Source organism: Dendrobates tinctorius, unplaced genomic scaffold, assembly GCF_039654945.1.
Source record: "Dendrobates tinctorius isolate UK_male_01 unplaced genomic scaffold, ASM3965494v1 ptg000126l, whole genome shotgun sequence".
NCBI lineage: Eukaryota > Metazoa > Chordata > Amphibia > Anura > Dendrobatidae > Dendrobates > Dendrobates tinctorius.
Genome location: NW_027361794.1, coordinates 20686336 through 20712791, shown reverse-complemented (window position 1 = coordinate 20712791; position 26456 = coordinate 20686336). Strand labels below are relative to the sequence as shown.

Sequence of the window (26456 nt, the reverse complement as noted above, 5' to 3'; positions counted from 1 at the left end):
AGTATAGACTGTTATTCAGCATTGCTGTCTCCTCAGATTGTCAGCTCTTGTGATCAGGCCCCTGCTCCTCGCTCCGGTCTCTCCTGTACAGTGAGGCCTCATTAGACCCCTGTATAAGGATCTAGTGGCGCAGTGTAGACTGTTATTCAGCATTGCTGTCTCCTCAGATTGTCAGCTCTTGTGATCAGGCCCTGGCTCCTCACTCCGGTCTCTCCTGTACAGTGAGGCCTCATTCTCCACCTGTATAAGGATCTAGTGACGCAGTATAGACTGTTATTCAGCATTGCTGTCTCCTCAGATTGTCAGCTCTTGTGATCAGGCCCCTGCTCCTCGCTCCGGTCTCTCCTGTACAGTGAGGCCTCATTATACACCTGTATAAGGATCTAGTGACGCTGTGTAGACTGTTATTCAGCATTGCTGTGTCCTCAGATTGTCATCTCTTGTGATCAGGCCCCCGCTCCTCGCTCCGGTCTCTCCTGTACAGTGAGGCCTCATTAGACCCCTGTATAAGGATCTAGTGGCGCAGTGTAGACTGTTATTCAGCATTGCTGTCTCCTCAGATTGTCAGCTCTTGTGATCAGGCCCTGGCTCCTCACTCCGGTCTCTCCTGTACAGTGAGTCCTCATTATACCCCTGTATAAGGATCTAGTGACGCAGTATAGACTGTTATTCAGCATTGCTGTCTCCTCAGATTGTCAGCTCTTGTGATCAGGCCTCTGCTCCTCGCTCCGGTCTCTCCTGTACAGTGAGGCCTCATTCTCCACCTGTATAAGGATCTAGTGACGCAGTGTAGACTGTTATTCAGCATTGTTGTCTCCTCAGATTGTCAGCTCTTGTGATCAGGCCCCTGCTCCTCGCTCCGGTCTCTCCTGTACAGTGAGGCCTCATTATACTCCTGTATAAGGATCTAGTGACACAGTGTAGACTGTTATTCAGCATTGCTGTTTCCTCAGATTGTCAGCTCTTGTGATCAGGCCCCTGCTCCTCGCTCCGGTCTCTCCTGTACAGTGAGGCCTCATTATACCCCTGTATAAGGATCTAGTGACGCAGTGTAGACTGTTATTCAGCATTGCTGCTTCCTCAGATTGTCAGCTCTTGTGATCAGGCCCCTGCTCCTCGCTCCTTGCTCTCCTGTACAGTGAGGCCTCATTATACCCCTGTATAAGGATCTAGTGACGCAGTGTAGACTGTTATTCAGCGTTGCAGCTTCCTCAGATTGTCAGCTCTTGTGATCAGGCCCCTGCTCCTCGCTCTGGTCTCTCCTGTACAGTGAGGCCTCATTATACCCCTGTATAAGGATCTAGTGACGCAGTGTAGACTGTTATTCAGCGTTGCAGCTTCCTCAGATTGTCAGCTCTTGTGATCAGGCCCCTGCTCCTCGCTCCGGTCTCTCCTGTACAGTGAGGCCTCATTATACCCCTGTATAAGGATCTAGTGACGCAGTGTAGACTGTTATTCAGCATTGCTGTTTCCTCAGATTGTCAGCTCTTGTGATCAGGCCCCTGCTCCTCGCTCCGGTCTCTCCTGTACAGTGAGGCCTCATTATACCCCTGTATAAGGATCTAGTGACGCAGTGTAGACTGTTATTCAGCATTGCTGTGTCCTCAGATTGTCAGCTCTTGTGATCATGCCCCTGCTCCTCGCTCCGGTCTCTCCTGTACAGTGAGGCCTCATTATACCCCTGTATAAGGATCTAGTGACACAGTGTAGACTGTTATTCAGCATTGCTGTGTCCTCAGATTGTCAGCTCTTGTGATCAGGCCCCTGCTCCTCGCTCCGGTCTCTCCTGTACAGTGAGGCCTCATTATTCCCCTGTATAAGGATCTAGTGACACAGTGTAGACTGTTATTCAGCATTGCTGTGTCCTCAGATTGTCAGCTCTTGTGATCAGGCCCCCGCTCCTCGCTCCGGTCTCTCCTGTACAGAGAGGCCTCATTATACCCCTGTATAAGGATGTAGTGACGCAGTGTAGATTGTTATTCAGCATTGCTGTTTCCTCAGATTGTCAGCTCTTGTGATCAGGCCCCTGCTCCTCGCTCCGGTCTCTCCTGTACAGTGAGGCCTCATTATACCCCTGTATAAGGATCTAGTGACGCAGTGTAGACTGTTATTCAGCATTGCTGTGTCCTCCGATTGTCAGCTCTTGTGATCAGGCCCCTGCTCCTCGGTTGTAGTCTTACCATGTATTGTGGCATTTTTTGTTCATGTCCTTTGTGAATTAGTAAATGCTGTGATATGTGTTGGTGCATATGATGCATCCTGATCCTGATGCAAACGCAGGTCCGTGCGTCCCTATGTTAAGTATAGGGATGTAATCTGGATCAGGATGCATCAGGAATGCTACGCATCACAACGCACCGTACCACGACGCTAGTGTGAACGCAGCCCTACTCGTGCAGCCCCTACCCAGGTGCCCCCATGTTATATACATGCTCCCAATACATTTTATTATCATTACCACACTATAACACAGGGCACAAGCCCTTCTAGTGAGGCAGGAAAGATCACTGTATGACAGAGCAGCATGCGGACATAGTCTATATTATGTCTGCAGACTGGTCCCATACAGCACATCCCTCGCTTCTGAGCATGCTCAGTGCCGCAAAACGGATTCCTGCACACGGAAGCACATGGATCCGTGTTGTCCTGGATCTGTGCTCCATAGAGCTCCATGTTAATTCCAGACGTGTAGCCGCGGATCCGTGCGTCTCCCTGTGCCTGTGTGTTTTTCAGATGATACAAAACTGCAACAAGTTGCGTTTTTGTTTATCTGATAAAATATGCAGACACAGCGATCCGTGGGAAAACGGTGACAACTGGATGCACAGTCCCATCCGTCACCACTGAAAGTCAATGGAGACGAAAACGGATCCGTGTGCATCCAAAATATGCAAGTGTGATACCAGCTTACCCTATATAATGATTGGGGCTGGACCTGATCTCTGCACATGTTTTATCTAAAATCACTTTATATTACTTACCCTACCCTTAGGGCTCATACTCACTAGCGAGAGACTCGGGTGATTCTCATGTGAGTCTCTCGCATGGAAACCTGGCACTGCCGCCTGCACTCGGACCGGAGGGGGTGACTGCATAGAAGTACATGTAACCGCACGCTCCGGTCCGAGTGCCGGCGGCAGTGCCAGGTTTCCATGCGAGAGACTCGCACAAGAATTGTGTGACTCACTAGTGAGTATGAGCCCTTAGCAGCAACAACTGCCGTCGTCTCTCCTCCTCCCTGTAGTGTTGTCCTGAATCCTCCTGGCCCTGCGTTCAACGGGATCGTTACATAGCAGCACTAACGCTATGTAGCAGATGCGTTAACGCACCCACTGGCCGCAATGATACTAACGCATCCAAAATCGGCATGATGCGTTACTTCATGACGTACCCTTGAACGCGGTCTGCAGCGGTCGGGGGTGCATCATGAAGTAACGCATCATGCCGATTTTGGCATCCGTTTGGATGCATTAGTAGCATTGCGGCCAATGGGTGCGTTAGCGCGTCCGTTACATAGTGTTAGTGCCGCTTGCTATGTAACGGATCCCGTTGAACGCAGGACCATTAACACAATGTGAACTCGGCCTAATACTATGAGAAGATGATATACCAAACAATGTGCTGAGTCTCTCCTCCTACCCATACTATATACTGTATGTATACGCCATGGATGAGGGGACAGAAGTAGATCTTTATTCGGGACTAAAGGTAACGCACAGGTCATTGCAGATGATGATGATGACGATGTGCTGAGTCCCTCCATGCCATATATGCCATGGAGGAACTGGCAGTGTATATTTGGGACTGAAGGGTTAACGCCCCTGCATTTATTCACAGTCCTCTCCTGACTGCTCCTCCCCCAGATGAGTCACAGTCAGGCTTCACTAAGCTGGGTCTGATAAGCTGCTGAGGCGCCAGGAAAAAAAAAAAAATGTCTCGTTCACCCTGCAGAGCCGGCTCATTTCGTTCACAGCAGGGAGCCGGCTCTTTGAATCGGATCCTTCATGAACGACACATCACTAGAATGCATGCCTTCCCCCTGCCTCAGGGACTGAGACGTGGTGCACCGTGGGCCGCAGGCGTGTTTGAGACCCCTGTTCTAAAGTAATGTTTACACACAGAAAACAAATAGATATATCTATAGATATTCACTTATATCTATAGGTAGATATATCGATAGATGGATACACTGATAGATGATATATCGATAGATAGAAAAAAATCTGCATTAGGTCATACTTGCGAGAAACTTGCACGAGTCTCGCACCCCAGTGCCAGGCACTGCCACCAGCACTCAGACCGGAGCGTTCAGCTGCATAGAAATACATGCAGCCACACACTTCGGTCCCGAGTGCCGGCGGCAGTGCCGGGTATTGAGCTGCGAGACTCATGAGAGTTTCTCGAAAGTGTGACCCCGGCCTTAAACGCAATATTTGTTTAAAGAAAGGGAAAAAAAAATTGCGTGGGCTCCCATGCAATTTTCCAGTCCAGAGAGGGAAAGCCAGAGACTAGGGACCAATGTTTATAGCCTGGGAAGTGCGTAATACCCATGGATCTTCTCAAGCTATTAATATCAGCCTGCAGCTGTCTGCATGGCCTTTACTGGCTATTAAAATTGGGGGACCCCCCAAAAAATGATGTGGGGTCCCTCTATAATAGCCAGAAAGGCTATGCACACAGCTGCAGGCTGATATTCATAGCCTAGGAAGGGACCATGGATATTGCCCACTTCCCCGACTACAAACACCAGCCCACAGCTGCCCCAGAAATGGCGCATCTATAAGATGCGCCAATTCCGGCACTTGGCCTCTCTCTTCCCACTTGCCCTGTAGTGGTGGCATATGGGTAATAAGCGGTTGATGTCACCTTTGTATTGTAAGGTCATATCAATCCCGGTTTTTAATGGAGAGGCATCAATAAGACACCTGTCCATTACTAATCCAAGAGTTTTTAATGGGTTAAAAAAAAAGACACAGCCAGAAAAAGTATTTTTATGAAATAAAACACTAAACACAGTTTTCCCATTTTATTGTACACCTAATTCCTGCGCCCTCGATCTCCTGCAAAAAAGTAAAAATAATAAACAAACACAAATACTCCCTGTTCCGACGTAGTCCAGGGTCCCATGACAATTTCCCCTGTAGAACAGTGACATCGGGTGATGTCACTACTCTATAGGGCCTCCCGCGATGCACTGACAGGAGATAATGGCTCCTGCAGTGTATGACTGAAGAGGTTACCTGAGTTCAGGCTCTCACTTTACAGCAATGCTGAGTGAGAATTTTCTCACACAGTGCTGTCGGTGAGAGAATGAACTTAGGTGACCTCTCTCCTTGCAGCGTCGGAGGGTTACATTGCGGAGGATTACAGGAGGAGGATTGACAGCATTCATAGCCGGATGAGAGCAGAAGTCCCATCAGACGATGGCTGCCTACTCAGGGACACACAACACACACACAGACCCACACACACATACACATACACGCAGACCCCTGCACACAGACACGCAGTCTCCGCTCACACACTTCCCTCCTCCTGTTTCTCGCACCAACATCCGCAGCAAATGCATAACTCTTTTCTACATCTATGGTTTTGCTGCGGATGTGCCTGACTCAACGGAAGTCAATGGGGGCAGAAACGCTTCAGATCCGCAAAAAGAATTGACATGCTGCAGAAAAATAAAACGCTGCAAATCTGTGCAGATTTTTCCACAGCATGTGCACAGCAATTCTTAACTTCACATTGGCTAACATTGGATGTGCACTACACTGCGGATTTGATGCAATTCCGTGCATCCAAAAACGCTGCGGAAACACATCTAAATCCACAACGTGTGCCCATAGCCTTAGAGTTTTACTATTGATACATTTGCTCCTTTCTTCTGGAGTCAGGAGGACTTTGGTGAATGTGTCGGCAGTGACATTTATGTCTAAGTCCGGATTATCTCTCCTGTGCTGTCTATGAATATCTTCTCTAGGATATTCTCTGTATTTGTCCCGTAGAGCCCGGGGATTGGAAGGAGCACAGGTTGTAGTTATTATAGGGAACAGGCTTCGAGGGTAAGGTGGGAAGCGAGTGAGGGACGCCTCCTGCAATGTCCCAGTGTGGAGCATCTTCCATCAGACCATGCTTTTGGCATGGCTCCCTGTAAGTTTTTGTTGGTTCAGTTGTCTGTACAAAAGACGCTCACTTTCCACCTTGGCATACATATCTGCTATACAATTATTTCACTACCCGCCTCGCAATATTTGAATCTCCCGCCCAGCATTCAGCACTTGGCATTCTTTCTAAGGCTGTCTTAATAAGGTTTACTAGCTGATTGTCTTGATGGAAAAATCTATGAAAATTCAAATCAATGTCTTTTTGTCTCCGGTATAGCTTCACAACGGTGATCAGCTTGCATCTGTTCATCTCCCAAACAGTAAATTTGTAAAAATGTTGGGTCTGATTTGCTACAGGAAGCATCAACCCTATTTTGTGATCTATCTATTTGTCCCTGTACTTTAAATGTCAGCATAACTGCAGCTTCCTTAAGTCCAGCTGTCTTACCAAAGGATGTCATTAGGAGAGATGGACTGTGTTTCCTAATAATATGCAGGGAATTCTTAGACTCATGTGTTGTTCCCGACATGTATGAAAAAAGTGGTTCGGGAGGTAGAGTTAAAGGTGGCAAACTGACTTTACCATTTCACCACCACATACCAGGCGATTTAAAGTTAAACTTTTTTGCTTGACCATGTTCTCATATTACAGTCATGGCCAAAAGTTTTGAGAATGACACAAATATTAATTTTTACAAAGTCTACTGCTTCATTTTTTCTAATGGCAATTTGCATATACTCCAGAATGTTATAAAGAGTGATCAGCTTAACAGCAATTACTTGCAAAGTCAATATCTGCCTAGAAAATGAACTTTATCCCCCAAAACACATTTCAACATCATTACAACCCTGCCTTAAAAGGACCAGTTAACATCATTTCAGTGATTGCTCCATTAACACAGGTGTGGGTGTTGATGAGGACAGGGCTGGAGATCAATCTGTCATGATTAAGTAAGAATGACACCACTGGACACTTTAAAAGGAGGCTGGTGCTTGGCATCATTGTTTCTCTTCTGTTAACCATGGTTATCTCTAAAGAAACACGTGCAGTCATCATTGCGCTGCACAAAAATGGCCTAACAGGGAAGAGTATCGCAGCTAGAAAGATTGCACCTCAGTCAACAATCTATCGCATCATCAAGAACTTCAAGGAGAGAGGTTCCCTTGTTGCCAAAAAGGCTCCAGGGCGCCCAAGAAAGACCAGCAAGCGCCAGGACCGTCTCTTAAAAGTGTTTCAGCTGCGGGATCGGGCTACAAGCAGTGCAGAGCTTGCTCAGGAATGGCAGCAGGCAGGTGTGAGTGCATCTGCACGCACTGTGAGGCGGAGACTCTTGGAGCAAGGCCTGGTCTCAAGGAGGGCAGCAAAGAAGCCACTTCTCTCCAGGAAAAACATCATGGACAGACTGATATTCTGCAAGAGGTACAGGGAGTGGACTGCTGAGGACTGGGGTAAAGTTATTTTCTCTGATGAATCCCCTTTTCGATTGTTTGAGACATCTGGAAAACGGCTTATTCGGAGAAGACCAGGTGAGCGCTACCACCAGTATTGTCTCATGCCAACTGTCAAGCATCCTGAAACCATTCATGTGTGGGGTTGTTTCTCAGCCAAGGGAATGGTATGACTCTCTCAGTCTTGCCTAAAAACACAGCCATGAATAAAGAATGGTACCAGAATGTCCTCCAAGAGCAACTTCTCCCTTCCGTCCAAGAGCAGTTTGGCGATCAACAATGCCTTTTTCAACATGATGGAGCACCTTGCCATAAAGCAAAGGTGATAACTAAATGGCTCAGGGAACAAAACATAGAGATTTTGGGACCATGGCCTGGAAACTCCCCAGATCTTAATCCCATTGAGAACTTGTGGTCAATCATCAAGAGACGGGTGGACAAACAAAAACCTTCAAATTCAGACAAAATAAAAGCATTGATTTTGCAAGAATGGACTGCTATCAGTAAGGATTTGATCCAGAAGTTGATTGAGAGCATGCCAGGGAGAATTGCTGAGGTCCTGAAGAAGAAGGGTCAACACTGCAAATATTGACTTGCTGCATTAACTCATTCTAACTGTCAATATAACCTTTTGTTACTCATAATATGATTGCAATTATATTTCTGTATGTGATAAAAACATCTGACAAACACACATAAAAACCAGAGGCCAGCAGATCATGTGAAAATATAATATTTGTGTCATTCTCAAAACTTTTGGCCATGACTGTACATCCATTCTCCCTATTATAACTTTCAGATGTGACCTGTAGTCCTGAATTGTGTCATAGTGAAACGCTTCCAAACTCAGGTCAGCCTGCCTACGTCATTGCATAAGTTGCATATGTCATATGCCGCCATTTTGACAATGATCATCCTTTTGCTCAGATGTTTCTGCATCCCTTGATTCAGCCTGTGTCCTCCGTTTCCTTTCAAGTCAGGATTCACATTGTTTGCTTGTCTCAGCTGTTTGAGATGGTTTACTTTCTTAGTCTGCTTTCACACATCCGGTGTGTTTGTTCCGGTGGCGTGCGGCGGAAAGCCAGACCGCCGGATCAGGCCTGCAGCGGTGACACCGGATGCAGATGCGGCGCTTGATCCGGCTTGGAAAGCATTTAAAGGAGCCGCACTGGAGACGAGAGAGGCAGCGGTATGCGGGGGGGAGAGAGAGATACGCACGCGCGCGCGCGCTGGGCACTTGTCGCGCTCGCTGGGCACTCGTGGGTTAAACCTCACAGTGTCCGCGCATGCGCTGTTGAAAAAGCCGTTCCGGCGCTGCAAAAAAAAGTTGCAGGCAATGTTTTTTGCTGACGCCGGACGGCGCAGATTTGCTGTGTCCAGCTAAAAACGGAGGCACCGCATGTTCATCCGGCACGAGGCGGCGATCATTAAATTCTATGTGCCAAAACCGGATACAATTCCGGATCCGGTTTTCACTCTTTTTTCTTCAAAAAGACAGATGTGTGAAAGCAGCTTTAGCTTTTGGATTAACTTGCCCAATAGATGGGTGGCATTTAGAAAAAAAAACAGTTATTATTATGAATCTTTGTTACCTCACACTCATCAGAGATCTAATAAGTGAATGTATATATATATAAAGCAGTAAATGTGTGACTGCCTCACAGTCAGACTGATCTAGTTGTCCAAAGCAACCAATCAGAGCTCAGCTTTCACTTTACTTCTGTAGCTTTAATGCTGAAAGATGAACTCTGGATGTTATAGGCAACCAAAACTATCTTACTGTGAGGCAATTCTCATAAATGAGGCCCCAGTTACTTCTGCAACAGCCATTGCTATAATTACAGAATTTAGAGCGACTTATCAGGTTGCCCACCTTAGCCACAATATGGTTGCTGCACCTTTAAAAGCGACTCATTGGGTGCTGTCCCTCTAAAACTTTAGGACCTTTTGGGCAACAACTGTCATTTTGCCTTCAACATACGGACACTCATTTTATCCTTCCTTTCTATAGAGTCTTAATTTTGGAGGCCAAATCTCATGAAGGGGGGTTGGATTTTGAGTTTCAATGTTTGCAGTATTTTTAGTCTGGTGTTAAAGATGGGCTGTGCACAATTTACCTAAAAACCCGATGAAAAATGTGGTTCTGTATTCCAAGTAGGGATGAGCGAGTATATTCGGAAGTATTCGGTACTCAGCGAGTAATGCGGTACTCGCAGTACTCGAAACATAGCGAGTATTTCACTACTCGCCCCGCAATATTCGCATCTCCCGCCCAGCATTAGGCAATCACTGCAATGCCGCAGCCTTCTTGGTTGTAGCATTACTATGACTGGCAGGCCGCACAGCGTCATAGATCAGTCATTGCCTATGACTATGACTCATAGGCACTCTATAAGCCCTTCCGCCACCATTTTCTGCACATTGCATCCAGAACACAGATTGTGCTAGCCTGTGAGTGAGAGTCTGAGCAGCTGCTAGGGAGAGTTGTGCTTTCGCAAATCGTCCATAAATCATCTCAAAAACACAAAAGCTATTGTGAGAGCTACCTGGTGTAATTTGTAGTAGGTGACTATATCAACATGCGAACAGAAAGGAGGTCACACCAAAAATATCATAAAATATAAACTTTATTATCCATATTATATACTTAATACAAAAATAGTACTAACATACACATACAATGAAGATCAGGTAATAACAACTGCCAATATCCTGACAAACTAAATAAAGTGCTAAGTGCCATGTTGGCGCCGGAAGTAATGAAATTTCAGGGTCACGGGACTCATGCGCCGGTAATACGAACACCTGTGAAACAGGGTATTTAACCCTGATCCATTATACAACACACCACCGCACCTTGAGAAAGAGGCGAAACGCGCGTTGGTGGCGGCACTGCACGCGTCCTGACTATATCCATGATGGGTAAGCACTATTGCATTGCGTAATGGAGTTCATTCTTAGGATGCGCTCCTGTTTGTTATCCCCATGAATTACTGAATCCCAATCATTTTGCCCATGAAGCACTTAGCACTTTATTTAGTTTGTCAGGATATTGGCGGTTGTTATTACCTGATCTTCATTGCATGTGTATGTTAGTACTATTTTTGTATTAAGTATATAATATGGATCATAAAGTTTATATTTTATGATATTTTTGGATGTGAACTCCTTTCTGTTCTCATGTTGATATGTTATTTTGGAGTGTCCATGTAAGATTTTCGATGGGACATAATGACAAAGTCCATTATTCCTTTGGTTTCTCCATGCTATTGTTCTCTATGGTTTTGTTTTATATGATTTCTATCTGTGTTTTCACAGCTACCATAAAAGAACATATGGATTTTCGTGAATGCAAGAAAGCGTGGCAGACTGAGCTTGATGAAGGATCGGGTAGTAATACAGATTGTAAACTTGGAGACACTGGTACCTTGATTGTGAAATACAAAGAACTACTCAATAAACGCACGCGCTTATGGTGGAATAAGGAATTCATGGAGAAGTACTTGGTCTGTGGCCTCATACCTAGAGGCTTACGGATTCAAGTATTTCCATCATTCAATATTAATGACAGTGAATTTGTTAATCAATGGGAGGATGCAGCCTCCACATGTTCAAGAAAATACATGGAATTATTGACAAAATACAATGAGAAACAACTTAAAGATTGTGGATGTTGAGATTGGATCAATACAGGATGAAATTAATAAAGGTTTGATTATTGAGATGGTGGCTAAAGTGAAAATGGAGGTGGATGCCTCTTTGAAGAAATGGGAAATGGAGATTGTGCAGAGAAAAACAAAAACATATCAGTGTGATTTGGCTGATCGACAACAAGATCGGGTCTATAGGTGGCGTGGACGCCAAATAAATGGTAATAGAAATTTTGTAAGAGGAAGATCCACTTCCGTTTCATCTGTTTCATCCATGGAAGATTCCACAAATTGTCCTGATGGTATAAGATCTCTTTGGGATAGGAGGGATCATGTGAGGGATGGACGTTTGAAAAATGGAAAATTTAATAACAAGAGGAAAATTACACTTCACCTAAAAGTGATAAAAAAGCCCGTACAAATACGTTAGAGGTAATTAACCTCTCCTCACATGATCTTTCTGGTGCTCAGAAAAATTTGTTGCAACTTGGGTTGTCTTTCTCTCCGGTGAATAACTTTGATTTTTTTACAGCGCTGAAGGACCTCCACCTGTTCTCCCATAAGATTGTCCTTAGATATCAAAGAAATACTTTTCGGATTAACCGTGCGCTGCTAGACAAAACGACTCCTTTCCAGATTGTGTATTTGTATACTTTTATTTTCCCATTTTCCCAACGCGTTTCGAAGTTTAAAACTTCTTCCTCAGGGGATGATATGTACAAACAGACAAAGTGGCTCCCAGTTTTATACATACAAATTTCAAATATTGGCGCCAAAAGTCACATGTTACAGGGAAAGAATGTCAAAGGTCATCAGTAACAAAAAAATGTACAAAAAAATGTTTAAAACTGTATTGTTTCCACCTTAGTAAATTCTCTTAAAATATTTATTTGCAGGTCATGAAAAGAAAAAGAAGAATAAATGAAAGAAACAAAAAAATAAATGTATAAAAGGATAGATCTGTGTTAGAACTATAAAAGAAGCAGGAAGGAGCAGTGAAATCACAGCTCAAACCATCATCCTAACTAGGCAGACGAAAGAGAACGAGAAAGAGAAGAAAAGAAGAATATAATGGATGATGGATATATATATATATGTTAAAAACGATTCTTTTATTCAATATAAAAAATGTTTTATATAAAAATGTATTCACATGATGTGTACTTAATAAAAATTATTATTATTAAAAATAAAAAATATTTTTATATATTTATATTTTTATGTGCATATTATATTTAGGTATAAAAATTAACCAATTGGTTTTCATGACCTGCAAATAAATATTTTAAGAGAATTTACTAAGGTGGAAACAATACAGTTTTAAACATTTTTTTGTACATTTTTTTGTTACTGATGACCTTTGACATTCTTTCCCTGTAACATGTGACTTTTGGCGCCAATATTTGAAATTTGTATGTATAAAACTGGGAGCCACTCTGTCTGTTTGTACATATCATCCCCTGAGGAAGAAGTTTTAAACTTCGAAACGCGTTGGGAAAATGGGAAAATAAAACTATACAAATACACAATCTGGAAAGGAGTCGTTTTGTCTAGCAGCGCACGGTTAATCCGAAAAGTATTTCTTTGATATCTGATGATCTATGGTCACGGCGTGGCCATTTGGATGTGCAGCAGCTTTGACCTCCATTCCTTTATGCCTTAAACTCTCCTGCTATTGGTGAGTATAACAGCTTGAACTATATCTCTTTTTACCTGGGTAAGACCCTATTGCGCTCTTTCTCTTTTAGTTTTAACCAATAAGATCGTCCTTAAAAGATTACAGTACATTCACGCCCTGGGTCAAATCAGGAACTTTCGGCATTAAAAGTTCAGGCCATAAGCACTTTGGAAGAATTGGAACACGAATCTAAAAATGATTCGGTAAATGTACCATTGCCTCCAATTGCAGCCAGATGTACCATGTTTCCCCCATTGTCACTATGTCCCCAAGTGGAGATCTTTACATGACTGGTAACAGAAGATCTTAAGGCTATTACCAATTGTAAAAAAAGTGATAATTTAACTCCACCACAAAGGCAAGCCTTGTATGAAATTGGAAGTTGGGACAATGTTGTCATATAACCAGCGGACAAGGGGGGAAATGTGGTGCTCTGGCCTGTGAAAAAATAGAAGGAGACTATGAGACAGCTGAAGAGTAAGGAAACTTATTCTCAGTTGCCGAATAGTCCTCTTAAGAATTTTCAAAATCAATTACATAACATTCTTGAAATGGCATATGAAAGAGGCATTATCTCAAAAAAACTGCTTGGCAGATTCTTGGTCCATACTCCAGTCATCCCTACCTTCTACCTTCTCCCCAAGGTCCACAAGGATCCTGTCTCTCCTCCTGGATGCCCAATTATATCTGGCATAGGAGGGCTGTGCGATCCAACCTGCAAATTCATTGAGTATTATTTACGTCCTCGGGTCGAGATGCTGCCCTCCTATGTCAGAGATACAAATGACATTCTACGAAGACTGGATGGTCTTTTTGTGGATGCGGATATGGTTTTGGTGATGGCGGATGTAGAATCGCTGTACACCAGCATTCGTCTGTGAGGATGGATTGAGGACATCCAGATTTTTCCATGAAACCAGTAATTTGGATCCTGACATGCGTGAGTTGGTGTTGGAGCTGTTGAAGTTCATCCTTACCACAATTTCTTTACTTTTAAAGATAGATACTTTTTACAGAGACAGGGGACTGCAATGCGGGCAGCGTGTGTGCCATCTTACGCAAATTTATTTTTGGGATACTGGGAGCGTGAGATCTTTATGGATGGCTCGCACGCCGCTCCCCAAATTGCAGGATGGTTCAGGTATATCGATGATATCCTGTTTATCTGGCAAGGTCCTGTCTCTGAATTACATGATTTTGTGGGTGGACTTAATTGTAATGGCTCCAACATACATCTCACGTATGTGCATCTTCATCGTCAGATTACCTTCTTGGATGTGATGTTAAAGGTACAGGATGATGGGTATATCCATACTGATTTGTATTGAAAGGAGACTTCTGTGAATGCTGTTACATGCATCCTCATCAAATCCGCGTTCCACGATTAGATCAATTCTGGTTGGGCAATTTCTTCGTGCCAGGAGGATATGTGTTATGAATGAGTCACCGAGGAGGAATAACAAGCTAAGCCACAGAAAACCAGAGAGGTTGGTAACTAAGCGGATTGCAGACCCCTGATTCTATCCACACAACTAGCAGTAGCCGTGGAGCGTACCTATGATGATCCTAGATGCCTCGTCACAGCCGGAGAACTAAATAAGCCTAAAGCAAGAAAAGGGGAAATCTAAACTGCCCCAGAGCAGACCCCAAAGCAATAGACAGCCCCCAAACATGTATTGTCAGTGAGACAAGATGAAAACACAAACACAGATAGAAAGATAGGCTGAGCAAACGATGGGGCCCACACTATCTAGAAAGGACAGGAAAGGAAAGATGCTGTCTGCAATCATGCACAAAATCCTGCCAAAAAATGTCCAACACTTTCTGATAACAAAAACCCTGAAGTCGCTAGACTTCAATTCCCTATATCAGCACTCTGGTATATTCTGAAGACAGAGCAAAAAGAGACCAATCTGATCAGGGACAAAAAGCAAACTGGCATAAACAGACATAAGAATGGACATTCAGCACAGCCCCAGCAGGGGCTGGCTGACCACAAAAACTGAGTAAACCAGACCAAATCTCATGTGAAAAAATAGCAGAGCACACTGAGCTTGAGCAGGCAGGAACAGAACTGGAAACCAGAACCTCAGGGCCGGAAAAATCACCAGCACAAAATTAGGGAGTCGGCTGTCTTAAATCCAGTCAGAGACTCCTGATGTCCACTCACAGTCCTCCTCCTCAGGTGGCAGGTGTCTGCCATTTAGATCAGCTTCATTACCTACTGTCACCACTAGAGGGAGCCCGGATGAAGAACTCACGACTCCTCTGTCAACACAGACAGCTCCACCATCCTCACCAGAAGCCAGAGTTAAACCAGAAAATGAGTTCACAACAGATATGTACTACCGAGGCCTCATTTGAGGCACAGGCTGTGGACCTTGGGGAGAGGTTTTCCGAGAGAGGGTATAGAAAAAGGTGTATTAGGACGGGATGTTGGCGTACAAAAAGGGCATCTAGGGCTGATCTGCTGGCGAACAGGTGGAGGATGCCGAAAGTGAAAAATGATGGAGAGGTAAGATATATATCAACATATAACCATAAATGGGACATGAGGTCGATATTGAATTGACATTGGGCTGTATTGAGAACTGATCCTGTCTTAAGTAGATGCCTTCCTGAACGCCCCCTTATGACTGCACGGAGGTGCAACACCCTTAAAGGCATGCTTGTTAAGAGTCATTATGTTACAAAGAAACCAGACCTCTTTTAAGCTGGAACACCAAAAAGTGTTATTTGTTGTGAGCTCATTTTCTCTTTCACCTTTGATGTCTGATGAACTCCCTCTGCTGGTGAAGGGAGGTCGTGAAACTGATTTGGATGGGAGAGACCTGTCACCTGAACAGGTGGATTGCGATTGGACATCCGGAATCTCTGAGTGGATATAAGTCAGCCGACGCCCTGTAGGGTTGCTGGTGATTTCTCTGCTCTGAGCTCTGGCCTCCAGTTCAGGTCCTGTCTTCTAAAGCTAAGTTTTGCTCTGTTATTGTTCCATGAGATTTTGTCTGATTTGCTTAGTTTTGTGTTCAGCCAGCCCCGGCTGGGGCTTTGCTGAATTTCCATTTTTGTCCCTGATCGGTTAAATCTCTTTTGCTCTGTCTTCAGAATATATCGGAGTGCTGATATAGGGATTTTGAAGTCTAGTGACTTCAGGGCCGTTTTATCTATCAGACGTGTTGGGACATTTTTGGTAGGGTTTTTGCGGATTGCAGCCAGCATCTTTTCTGTCCTTTTCTATCTAGTTAGTTGGGCCCCATCATTTGCTCTGCCTGTCTTTCTGTCTGTGTTTGTGTTTTCATCTGTTTTCACCGACAATACATGTTGGGGGCTGTCTATTGCTTTGGGGTCTGCTCTGAGGCAGTTTAGATTTCCCCTTTCTTTCTTTAGGCTTATTTAGTTCTCCGGCTGTGAAGAGGCATCTAGGACCACCGTAGGAATGCTCCACGGCTACTGTTAGTTGTTGTGAATAGGATCAGGGGTCTGCAATCAGCCTCTCCGATTTTCTGGACTTAGCTTGCATTTTTGTTTTTTCCTCCTCTGGTGACTCATTCATAACAGAATCACCAGCCATACTGCAGATTCTAGGGTACTCAATAGCAGGAAAGAATTGTAAAAAAAAAAAAAAAAAAAAAAGTGTCGGAATTTTTTTTTTTTAATGTATATTTTTTCCTCTTTTTCTCTGGGGCCGTAGGAGGATTTTTTCTTAATGGGGATTAAGCAATTATCTGATCGTGTGGAGCAGCTCACTGCTGAAGTGCGAGGAATTTCCACCTATCTTGCTCATTCACATGCTGCTGAACCAAAGATCCCTACTCCTGATGTGTTTTTTGGGGATCGGTCTAAATTTTTGAATTTTAAGAATAATTGTAAATTATTTCTTGCCTTGAAGCCTAGCTCATCGGGGAGCTCTGCGCAGCAGGTTAAAATTGTCATCTCCTTGCTGCACGGCGATCCCCAGGATTGGGCGTTTTCTTTGACACCTGATCATCCTATTCTAACTAATGTGGATGCATTTTTTCAAGCCTTGGGGTTGTTGTATGATGAACCTAATGCTATTGATCAAGCTGAAAAAGCCCTGTTGGCATTGAGCCAGGGTCAGGATTCTGCAGAGTCGTACTGTCAAAAATTCCAAAAGTGGGCGGTCCTTACTACTTGGAATGATGGTGCCTTGGCAGCTCTCTTTCGGAAGGGTTTGTCAGAAACCGTAAAAGATACTATGGTGGGATTTCCTTTTCCCTCTGGTCTTGACGATTCTATGTCATTAGCCATTCAGGTTGATCGGCGTTTATGTGAACGTAAAATTACACGAAAAATGTTGCCACCTGTTGAACAAATGTCTGAACCTATGCAATGTGATAGTTTTGTCTAGGGCGCAACGTCAGGAGTTCAGAAGGTGTAATAAGCTGTGTTTTTTCTGTGGAGATGCCTCTCATATTATTTCTGTCTGCCCTAAACGAGAGAAACGTTTTGCACACACATTTGCTGTGGGTGCTGCACAGCCTAAGTTTCTTCTGGCAATTACTCTGATCTGCTTCCTGTCCACATTTTCCGCTAAGGCTTTTGTGGATTCAGGAGCGGCTCTGAACCTGATGGACTTGGATTTTGCTAAACGTTGTGGGTTTCCTATGACACCTCTGCGGACGCCTATCCCTTTGAGGGGTATTGATGCTACTCCTTTGGCGAAGAATAAACCTCAGTTTTGGACCCAGGTGCTAATGCGGGTTGCCCCAGACCATCAAGAAAATTGCAGATTTTTGGTGTTGCATAATACCGTTGTTCTGGGGTTTCACTGGTTGCAAATCCATAATCCACTTTTGGATTGGAAATTTGTGTCTGTGGTGAGTTGGGGTTGTCAGTATGCTCTTAGTGATGCTCCTGTTTTCTCCACCTCTCCCCAGTCGCATGATGTTCCTGACTATTTGGCTGATTTTTATGATGTATTTAGTGAGAATAAGTCTGCGTCTTTGCCTCCTCATAGGAGTTATGACCGTGCAATTGAGCTGAGCCCTGGGTGTAAATTTCCCAAGGGTCGACTTTTCAATTTATCTGTACCCGAGCACGAGGCTATGCGATCTTATATTAAGGAGTCGTTGGAGAAGGGTTATATTAGACCATCCTCTTCACCCTTGGGTGCTGGGTTTTTTTTCGTGGCCAAGAAAGATGGTTCATTAAGGCCTAGTATTGACTATCGTTCCCTCAACAAAATTACTGTTAAATATCAGTATCCGTTACCCCTGATTTCTGATCTATTCTCCAGAGTTAAAGATGCTTGCTGGTTTACCAAGCTTGACCTCAGGGGGGGCATATAATCTTATTCGCATTAAGCATGGGGATGAATGGAAGACGGCGTTTAATAATCTGGAGGGACATTTTGAGTACCTGGTGATGCCTTTTGGGCTCACTAATGCCCCTTCTGTCTTCCAGTGCTTCATGAATGATATTTTCCGGGACTTTGTGGATAAATTTTTGATCATCTATCTGGATGATATTTTGATCTTTTCCAGGGATTGGGACTCTCATGTGGAACAAGTTCGGACTGTGTTCCGGATTTTGAGGGAGAATTCTCTGTATGTTGAGGGATCGAAATGCCTTTTTGGTGTACAGAGGATTTCATTTTTGGGATTTATTTGGTCTCCATCAACTATTGAATTGGACTCGGCCAAGGTACAGGCCATTTATGATTGGGTTCAGCCCACTTCTTTGAAGGCCCTCCAGAAGTTTTTGGGTTTTGCTAATGTGTATCGTAAATTTATAGCTAATTTTTCTGGTATTGCCAAACCATTGACTGATTTGACTAAGAAGGGTGCTGATGTGCTGAATTGGTCTCCAGAGGCTGTTTCTTCCTTTCAGGAGCTGAAGCGGAGATTCACTTCTGCTCCGGTTTTGCGGCAACTTGATGTCTCACTCCCGTTTCAGGTAGAGGTGGACGCTTCTGAGATTGGTGCAGGAGCTGTTTTGTCCCAAAAAGATCCGGTAACATCTAAAATGAATCCCTGTGCTTTCTTTTCCCGAAAGTTCTCCCCATCTGAACGCAACTATGATGTGGGGAATCGGGAACTGTTAGCCATGAAATGGGCATTTGAGGAGTGGAGACAATGGTTGGAGGGAGCTGGACATCAAGTCGTGGTCCTCACTGACCACAAGAATTTGATTTACCTTGAGACGGCCAAACGCTTCAATCCTAGACAGGCTAGGTGGGCCTTGTTTTTCACATGTTTTGATTTTGTGGTCTCTTTTCTTCCGGGCACTAAGAATGTCAAGGCAGACGCCCTCTCTAGGAGTTTCTTTGCTGATTCTCCTATTGTGACCAAGCCTGCTACCATCTTAGGTGAGGGGGTAGTTTTTTCTGCCATCTTGCCCGATTTGAGACGTGCTCTGGAAGAGTTTCAGGAGGACAAACCTGAGCGTTGTCCCATTGGAAAATTGTATGTTCCTGACCAGTGGAGGACGAGAGTGATGTCTGAAGTTCACTGCTCCGCATTGGCTGGTCATCCATATATTTTTGTTACTAGAGATTTGGTGAGTCGATCTTTTTGGTGGCCCGCCTTATCTTGTGATGTCAGGAATTTTGTGCAGTCCTGTGGGACTTGCTCCCGGTCTAAACCTTGTTCTCGCTCTAGTGGGTTGTTGCTGCCTTTGCCGGTGCCCAGGAGGCCATGGACCCATATTTCAATGGATTTTATTTCTGATCTGCCTGTCTCTCAGAGGATGACTGTTATCTGGTTGATATGTGATAGATTCGCTAAGATGGTCCATCTTGTACCACTCCCTAAGTTGCCATCTTCCTGTCACGTCGCCGTCAGACTCGGGGCCGGCTGTTCCGCCCTCAGCCACTAGGAGGCGACGGACTGTCACGCCGCCCTCGGGCTCGGGGCCTGCTGTCCAGGTCTCGGCCACCAGGAGACGCCGGATTGACATATCGTCGTCGATCTCGGGGCCTGCTGTTCCGCCCTCAACCACTAGGAGGCGCTGTGGCTCGCGCCCGAGTGAGGGCGGCAACAATGAAAGGGCTTCTGCGCAGGCGTCTACTGGACGCAGACTCCGCTCCTCTGTCAGTCATGAAGGGGCTGGTGCATCATCATCAGGTCTGGTCCTGGGGGCGGTCCTGATGACATCACCAGCCCGGGAGCCTGTGAGGGACGACCTGAACCCTCAAATACCTTGGGACTGGGCTTGCAAGCCGCCGGATATATTCTTGGTTCCCCTACGTGTTACTTGTGATTGCCTATCGTTAACTCCGACCTCAGCCTGAACTTCTGACTACTCTGTTGCCTGCCGTTTTTGTACTTTGCATTTCTCCCGATTACTGACGCTGACCTTGGTCTGGATTCCTGACCCCCTCTACTGCCTGACGATTTTGTACCTCCGCTACTCTCCCGGTTTGTGACCTCTGCCTGGACTCTCGACTCACCAGATTTGGGACCAAGTGGTGGATAAGTTGTCTCTCTCCCAGGAAAAGGCCCAGCGGTTTTCCAACCGGCATAGGACCATTGGTCCCCGGTTTAAGTTGGGTGATATGGTTTGGTTGTCATCAAAGAATATCTCTATGAAGGTGGCTTCTCCAAAGTTTAAACCTAGATTTATTGGACCTTACAAGATTTTGGAGATTCTTAATCCGGTCTCTTTTCGATTGGCTCTTCCTGTTACATTTAAGATCCATAACGTGTTTCATAAGTCTCTGTTGAAGAGGTTTTTTGAGCCAGTAGTTCCTGTGGTGGCACCTCCTGACCCTGCATTGGTTGAAGGTAATGTGGAATATGAGGTTGAGAAGATACTGGATTCTCGTCTGGCTAGACGGAGACTCCAGTATTTGGTTAAGTGGAAGGGTTATGGCCAGGAGGATAATTTTTCGGTCTCTGCATCTGATATTCATGCCGAAAGATTGATTCGTGCTTTTCATCGGGCCCATCCTGATCGGCCTGGTGGCGTGGATGAGGGTTCGGTGACCTCTCCTCAAGGGGAGGTACTGTTGTGAGCTCATTTTCTCATTCACCTTTGATGTCCGATGAACTCCCTCTGCTGGTGAAGGGAGGTCGTGAAACTGATTTGGATGGGAGAAACCTCTCAACTGAACAGGTGGATTGCGATTGGACATCCGGAATCTCTGAGTGGATATAAGTCAGCCGACGCCCTGTAGGTTTGCTGGTGATTTCTCTGCTCTGAGCTCTGGCCTCCAGTTCAGGTCCTGTCTTCTAAAGCTAAGTTTTGCTCTGTTATTGTTCCATGAGATTTTGTCTGATTTGCTTAGTTTTGTGTTCAGCCAGCCCCGGCTGGGGCTTTGCTGAATTTCCATTTTTGTCCCTGATTGGTTAAATCTCTTTTGCTCTGTCTTCAGAATATATCGGAGTGCTGATATAGGGATTTTGAAGTCTATTGACTTCAGGACCGTTTTTCCTATCAGACATGTTGGGACATTTTTGGTAGGGTTTTTGCAGATTGCAGCCAGCATCTTTTCTGTCCTTTTCTATCTAGTTAGTTGGGCCCCATCGTTTGCTCTGCCTGTCTTTCTGTCTGTGTTTGTTTTCATCTGTTTTCACCGACAATACATGTTGGGGGCTGTCTATTGCTTTGGGGTCTGCTCTGGGGCAGTTTAGATTTCCCCTTTCTTTAGGCTTATTTAGTTCTCCGGCTGTGAAGAGGCGTCTAGGACCACCGTAGGAACGCTCCACGGCTACTGTTAGTTGTTGTGAATAGGATCAGGGGTCTGCAATCCGCTAGCTACCAACCTTTCTGGTTTTCTGGACTTAGCTTGCATTTTTGTTTTTTCCTCCTCCGGTGACTCATTCATAACAGTTTTTTCCATGTGGTGGGTGTTTAGCATGTAAAAATCTAAGGAGGTCTGTTTTCTTCACTTCATCGGACGGTCGCAAAGAATTCAAAATCAGAGAGTATATTACTTGTAGTACCACACATGTGGTATACTACATGTGGTATACTACATAGTATGCCCATGTGGGCTAATATACGTGGAACTTACTACTCACGAATTGTGTATCCGCATTCGCGAACATGTAAGGGACATTGTGGCTGCCCGTGAAGTGGAGGATGTTAATAGCCTTAAGTCAATCCCTAGACATTTCTGTCTTACACATAACTGTAATCCAGAGGGTCTTTGTACTTGGGGTATTGACAGAGTCCATGCAGGAATGAGGGGAGGTGACACCAAACGTGTGCTATCTCAAAGAGAATGTCGGTGGACCACGTTACTTGATACCATCACACCGGCAGGTCTCAATAAGCACTTGAGTTTTAGTTCATTTTTATAATCGTTTGTGTGGTGTATTGTTTTTCATTGTTTTAATTTAATTTTTTTTATTATGTTAGTTTGATCTCTTGATTTAATATCATCTTGTCACGATATGTTACAGGCCTTCGTGATGCGACCCGACGATCGGTCGGTCAGCAAAACAACAGGACAAACAAGGGAACACCGGGGACACAATTACAATGGTGGGCCCTGCGATAGGGAACAGGGGAATGGACACCTCCTGCACTCTCTTGCAGCTGAGTCCTGGACTAACCTGATGTCCCAATACAGGGTCCTTCAACCTGTTGCTGAGCAGGATACCTTGTCCCTCACTTACCCTGCACCTATCCCTTACTAGGGAATTGGTAAGTGCGGACACTCGTCCCACTGCTGCAGTAATAAAACACCAAGCAAAGAAAACAGACAAGGAAAGACAAACAACACAGCTTTCTCTGCTGCCAATGCTCCGAGCAGCAGAGTAAGGCTCCAGATCAGCATTCAGCTGAAGCACCACAGCACACAGCCAGCTCCTGTCTTGATAAAGTTTGGTATCCAAAAGGAAGTGTATCACCAAACACCAGCTGATGCCTCAGGTGACCTTATATAGGAAGGAGGGAGTGGTCACCACCAGCTGGCTAACTAAACATGTAGTAACACCAGCGGCCACCGGGGGGAAACCCACCAGCAAACTAAACTTGTAGTAACACCAGCGGCCACCGGGGGGGAAAAACCCACCAGCAGACTAAACATGTAGTAACACCAGCGGCCACCGGGGGGAAACCCACCAGCAAACTAAACTTGTAGTAACACCAGCGGCCACCGGGGGGGAAAAACCCACCAGCAGACTAAACTTGTAGTAACACCAGCGGCCACCGGGGGGACAAACTGACATTAACCCTCAATGGCCAGGGAGGAAAAAAGTTTAAATGTGAGCAGCCCAAACTGACACAGATCCAAAAATGGATTGTGACACATTTACTACTATGACATGTTGGAGTGATAGAGACCTGGTTGGATCAGTGGCTTGTACTCTGTGGACAAGTGGAATTATTTCAAGTCGGGATGAAATGGAGAATATTGTTTATTTATTTTTTTATTTTTTATAGTAGGTCACAATTATGACGTATCTAATAGTGGGCTAATATTGGGGTAATAATAATCTTGTAGGTTTATATATAATTTTATGTTAACAATTATGCTGTTTTGTAATATATTAAATATAAACATACATATAAAATCAAATCAATCAAATCAAATTTATTATCGCCAAGTACATATTACATATATACAAGGAATTCTTTGTGGCAAAGAGGCAACATAATATATAACAACAGATACAACAAGTAACATCTAACAAGACAGATACAGTATATAGTCTACACATGACGATTTAATTGTTGAACAGAGAGTGGATAGAAGCTGTTCATATGGCGGTTGGTACTGCATTTGGGGAATCTGAAGCGACGTCCTGAAGGGAGTAGTTGGAATGAGGAGTGTCCCGGGTGAGAGGGATCGGATGAAATTTTCAATGCGTGGGATCGAATACTCTTATCATAAAAATCCTGGATTTTAGGCAGGGGGGAGCCTATAATTCTCTCTGCTGTTCTGAAAGTCCTTTGTAAGCGGAGTTTGTCATGCGCAGTGGCTCCCCCATACCAGACTATCAGAGAGGAACAAATCACAGATCTGATGACAGCATTAAAGAATAAGATCAGCAGATTCTTAGACAAACCATATCTTTTCAGCTGACGCAGGAAGAACATCCTCTGTTGTGCTTTTCTTATAACAGCATCCACGTTTTTCCCCCATTTAAGATCATGAGAGATGATAACACCAAGGAATTTGGTCTCTGTGACCCTAAGAACCACTTCGTCATGGATGTAGATTGGAAGTATCTCATGTTGATCTTTCCTAAAATCCACAACCATCTCAGCAGTTTTTTTAGTGTTGAGTACAAGATTATTGGCTTTACACCAGTCACATATTCTTTCCACCTCACTCCGATACAAGTCTTCAGCATTTCCCCTGATGAGACCAATCAGTGTCATATCATCGGCAAATTTCAAGATTTTTACTGAGTCTGCTGAAGAGATGCAATCATTCGTATAGAGAGAAAACAGTAACGGGGACAAAACACACCCCTGAGGTGCCCCGATGTTTGTGACCAAGGTGTCCGAAGTGAATGGTCCAACTTTTACACTCTGTATCCTGGCTGTCAGGAAGTTATAAATCCACAAGCATAAGTTGAGAGGGACTCCAAGAGCTACCATTTTCTTATGAAGTAAATTCGGATCAATGGTATTGAACGCTGAGCTAAAGTCCATGAAAAGAATCCGGACATATGAGTGCCGTTCATCTGTATGATCCAAAATGTACTTCAGTGCCAGATTGACAGTGTCGTTTGCCGAACGATTCTCCTTATAGGCAAACTGAAGCGGGTCCCATAGCTTCTGCGTGAATTTTATCAGGTGGGACATCATAATTCTTTCGAAGACTTTCATAGCTACAGATGTGAGTGCTACTGGTCTATAGTCGTTCAACTCAGAGGATCCCACTTTCTTGGGGACAGGGATAATTGTGGAATTTTTCCAACACTGAGGTACAACGCACTCTTTCAGTGACACATTGTATATATTTGTCAGTATAGGGGCAAGCTGGGTAGCACATACTTTCAGACACATTGGAGATACACCATCAGGGCCAGGTGCCTTTTTGACCTTAAGTCCCTTCAGGATGCGTATCACCTCTGCCTCGGAGATCACTACTTGGGTGTTGCACAATGAATGATCTTTATATGAACAGACTGAGGAGCTTAGAGATGAATAGCCACTGTGTGTAGAGCTTGCCCATTCGGAGCTCATCTTCACCCGGGACGTGTGGTTGCCGGTGCGGTCTCCGCCGGGATGTTTGCGCAGCGACGGTGGGGTCTGAGTTACTATTAGGATTTTGTTCACGTCCCGATCGTCGATCTCGTAATCAGAGTCCTCGTCCGACCAGTCGGTGAAGGTGTTCTTCCTGCCATCCATCTGTTCCATCTCCTCGTCAAACATAAAGTCCAGCTCTTCGGGCTCGTCTTGCTCTTTGGGGGGTTTCGGGGTGGTCACTGGGGCGGGAGATGTCTGTGGTGCTGGCTGCTTCACGTCCTCTGGCTTTTCCTCGGTTTTGGTAGCCATAGTGGGGCTGGAGGTGCGGGGAGAGCCAGGTGCCGATTCTGTCTCCTTCTGGTATCCTTGGCGAGGTACAAACTCTGGGCAGTTGATGAGCTGGGAGAAGTCTGTCTGAGAAGCATCGGCCGGGGAAGGACCAGGCAGAGGCCAGGCATCGGGATGCTCTTTTCGCCTGATTTTCTCATCAATTATTTCAACGACTTTACTATCTCTTAACGCCTTTACAATGAGCCCGATGTCCGTGGTGAGAGCCTGCACCCTATGAAAGCTTGCTATTAGCCCAATAGGCAAGAACCCTTCAGAATCCATCTTTCGACGCAGGAAGAAATCTCGCTGTAGATTGTCCACACTGAAGTAATATTCTATCTGTCGCTTGATGTAATCCTTCAGCAGCTCTTGATCGACACTGTAGAGCTCTGAACTGCTCATGTTGTCATAGTAGTAGGTGATATTACTGGAATATTTCGGACCACGGGCCTCATCGGTACCTGGTCCGAAATATTCCAGTAATATCACCTACTACTATAAAGTGTATAAAAACACTTTATATATGTATGGAATAATACTATTGTCTCATATTGCACACCTATTGATATAGATATATGTTTGAAAGATAATTTATGTCATATTTTTATGCACTTTAATGAGAGAAGTATAATTTACATTTGTATGTATTCTGGGTATTTTCTTTTTCCCATTGTTCACTGTGGTCATCCCCCTAATTAGACGTTCGTTGTGCACATGTCTGCGTCCTGTGTCCTCTGGAGCATTGCCAATGGCGCGGTATCATGACGTGTGCATGTCAGTGACGTAATCGCGACATCTTCTGGCACGCGGCGCCACGTTGGTGCCGGAAGTAATGTAATTTGCGGGGCGGGACACATGCGCCGGTAATACGAACACCTGTGAAACAGGGTATTTAACCCTGATCCATTATACAACACACCACCGCACCTTGAGAAAGAGGCGAAACGCGCGTCGGTGGCGGCACTGCACATGTCCTGACTATATCCATGATGGGTAAGCACTATTACATTGGGTAATGGGGTCATTCTTAGGATGCACACCTGTTTGTTATCCTCATGAATTACTGAATCCCAAACATTTTGCCATGAAGCACTTAGCTCTTTATTTAGTTTGTCAGGATATTGGCAGTATTACCTG

The 26456-nt window shown here is 44.7% G+C and overlaps 2 protein-coding genes across 2 annotated transcripts in view; one reads left to right on the top strand and one right to left on the bottom strand.

The window, feature by feature from the left end:
* The window catches only part of LOC141047167 (uncharacterized), a 549720-nt gene that overhangs the window by 437835 nt on the left and 85429 nt on the right, over positions 1 to 26456 (top strand). The window lies entirely within an intron of this gene.
* Positions 11469 to 25776, bottom strand: LOC141047168 (la-related protein 1-like). Its single transcript, XM_073542125.1, has 2 exons — positions 24648 to 25776; positions 11469 to 11594 (listed from the first exon to the last, which is right to left on the bottom strand). The coding sequence occupies exons 1-2, from the start codon at positions 25719 to 25721 to the stop codon at positions 11469 to 11471; spliced, it is 1200 nt and encodes a 399-aa protein (XP_073398226.1). The 5' UTR covers positions 25722 to 25776.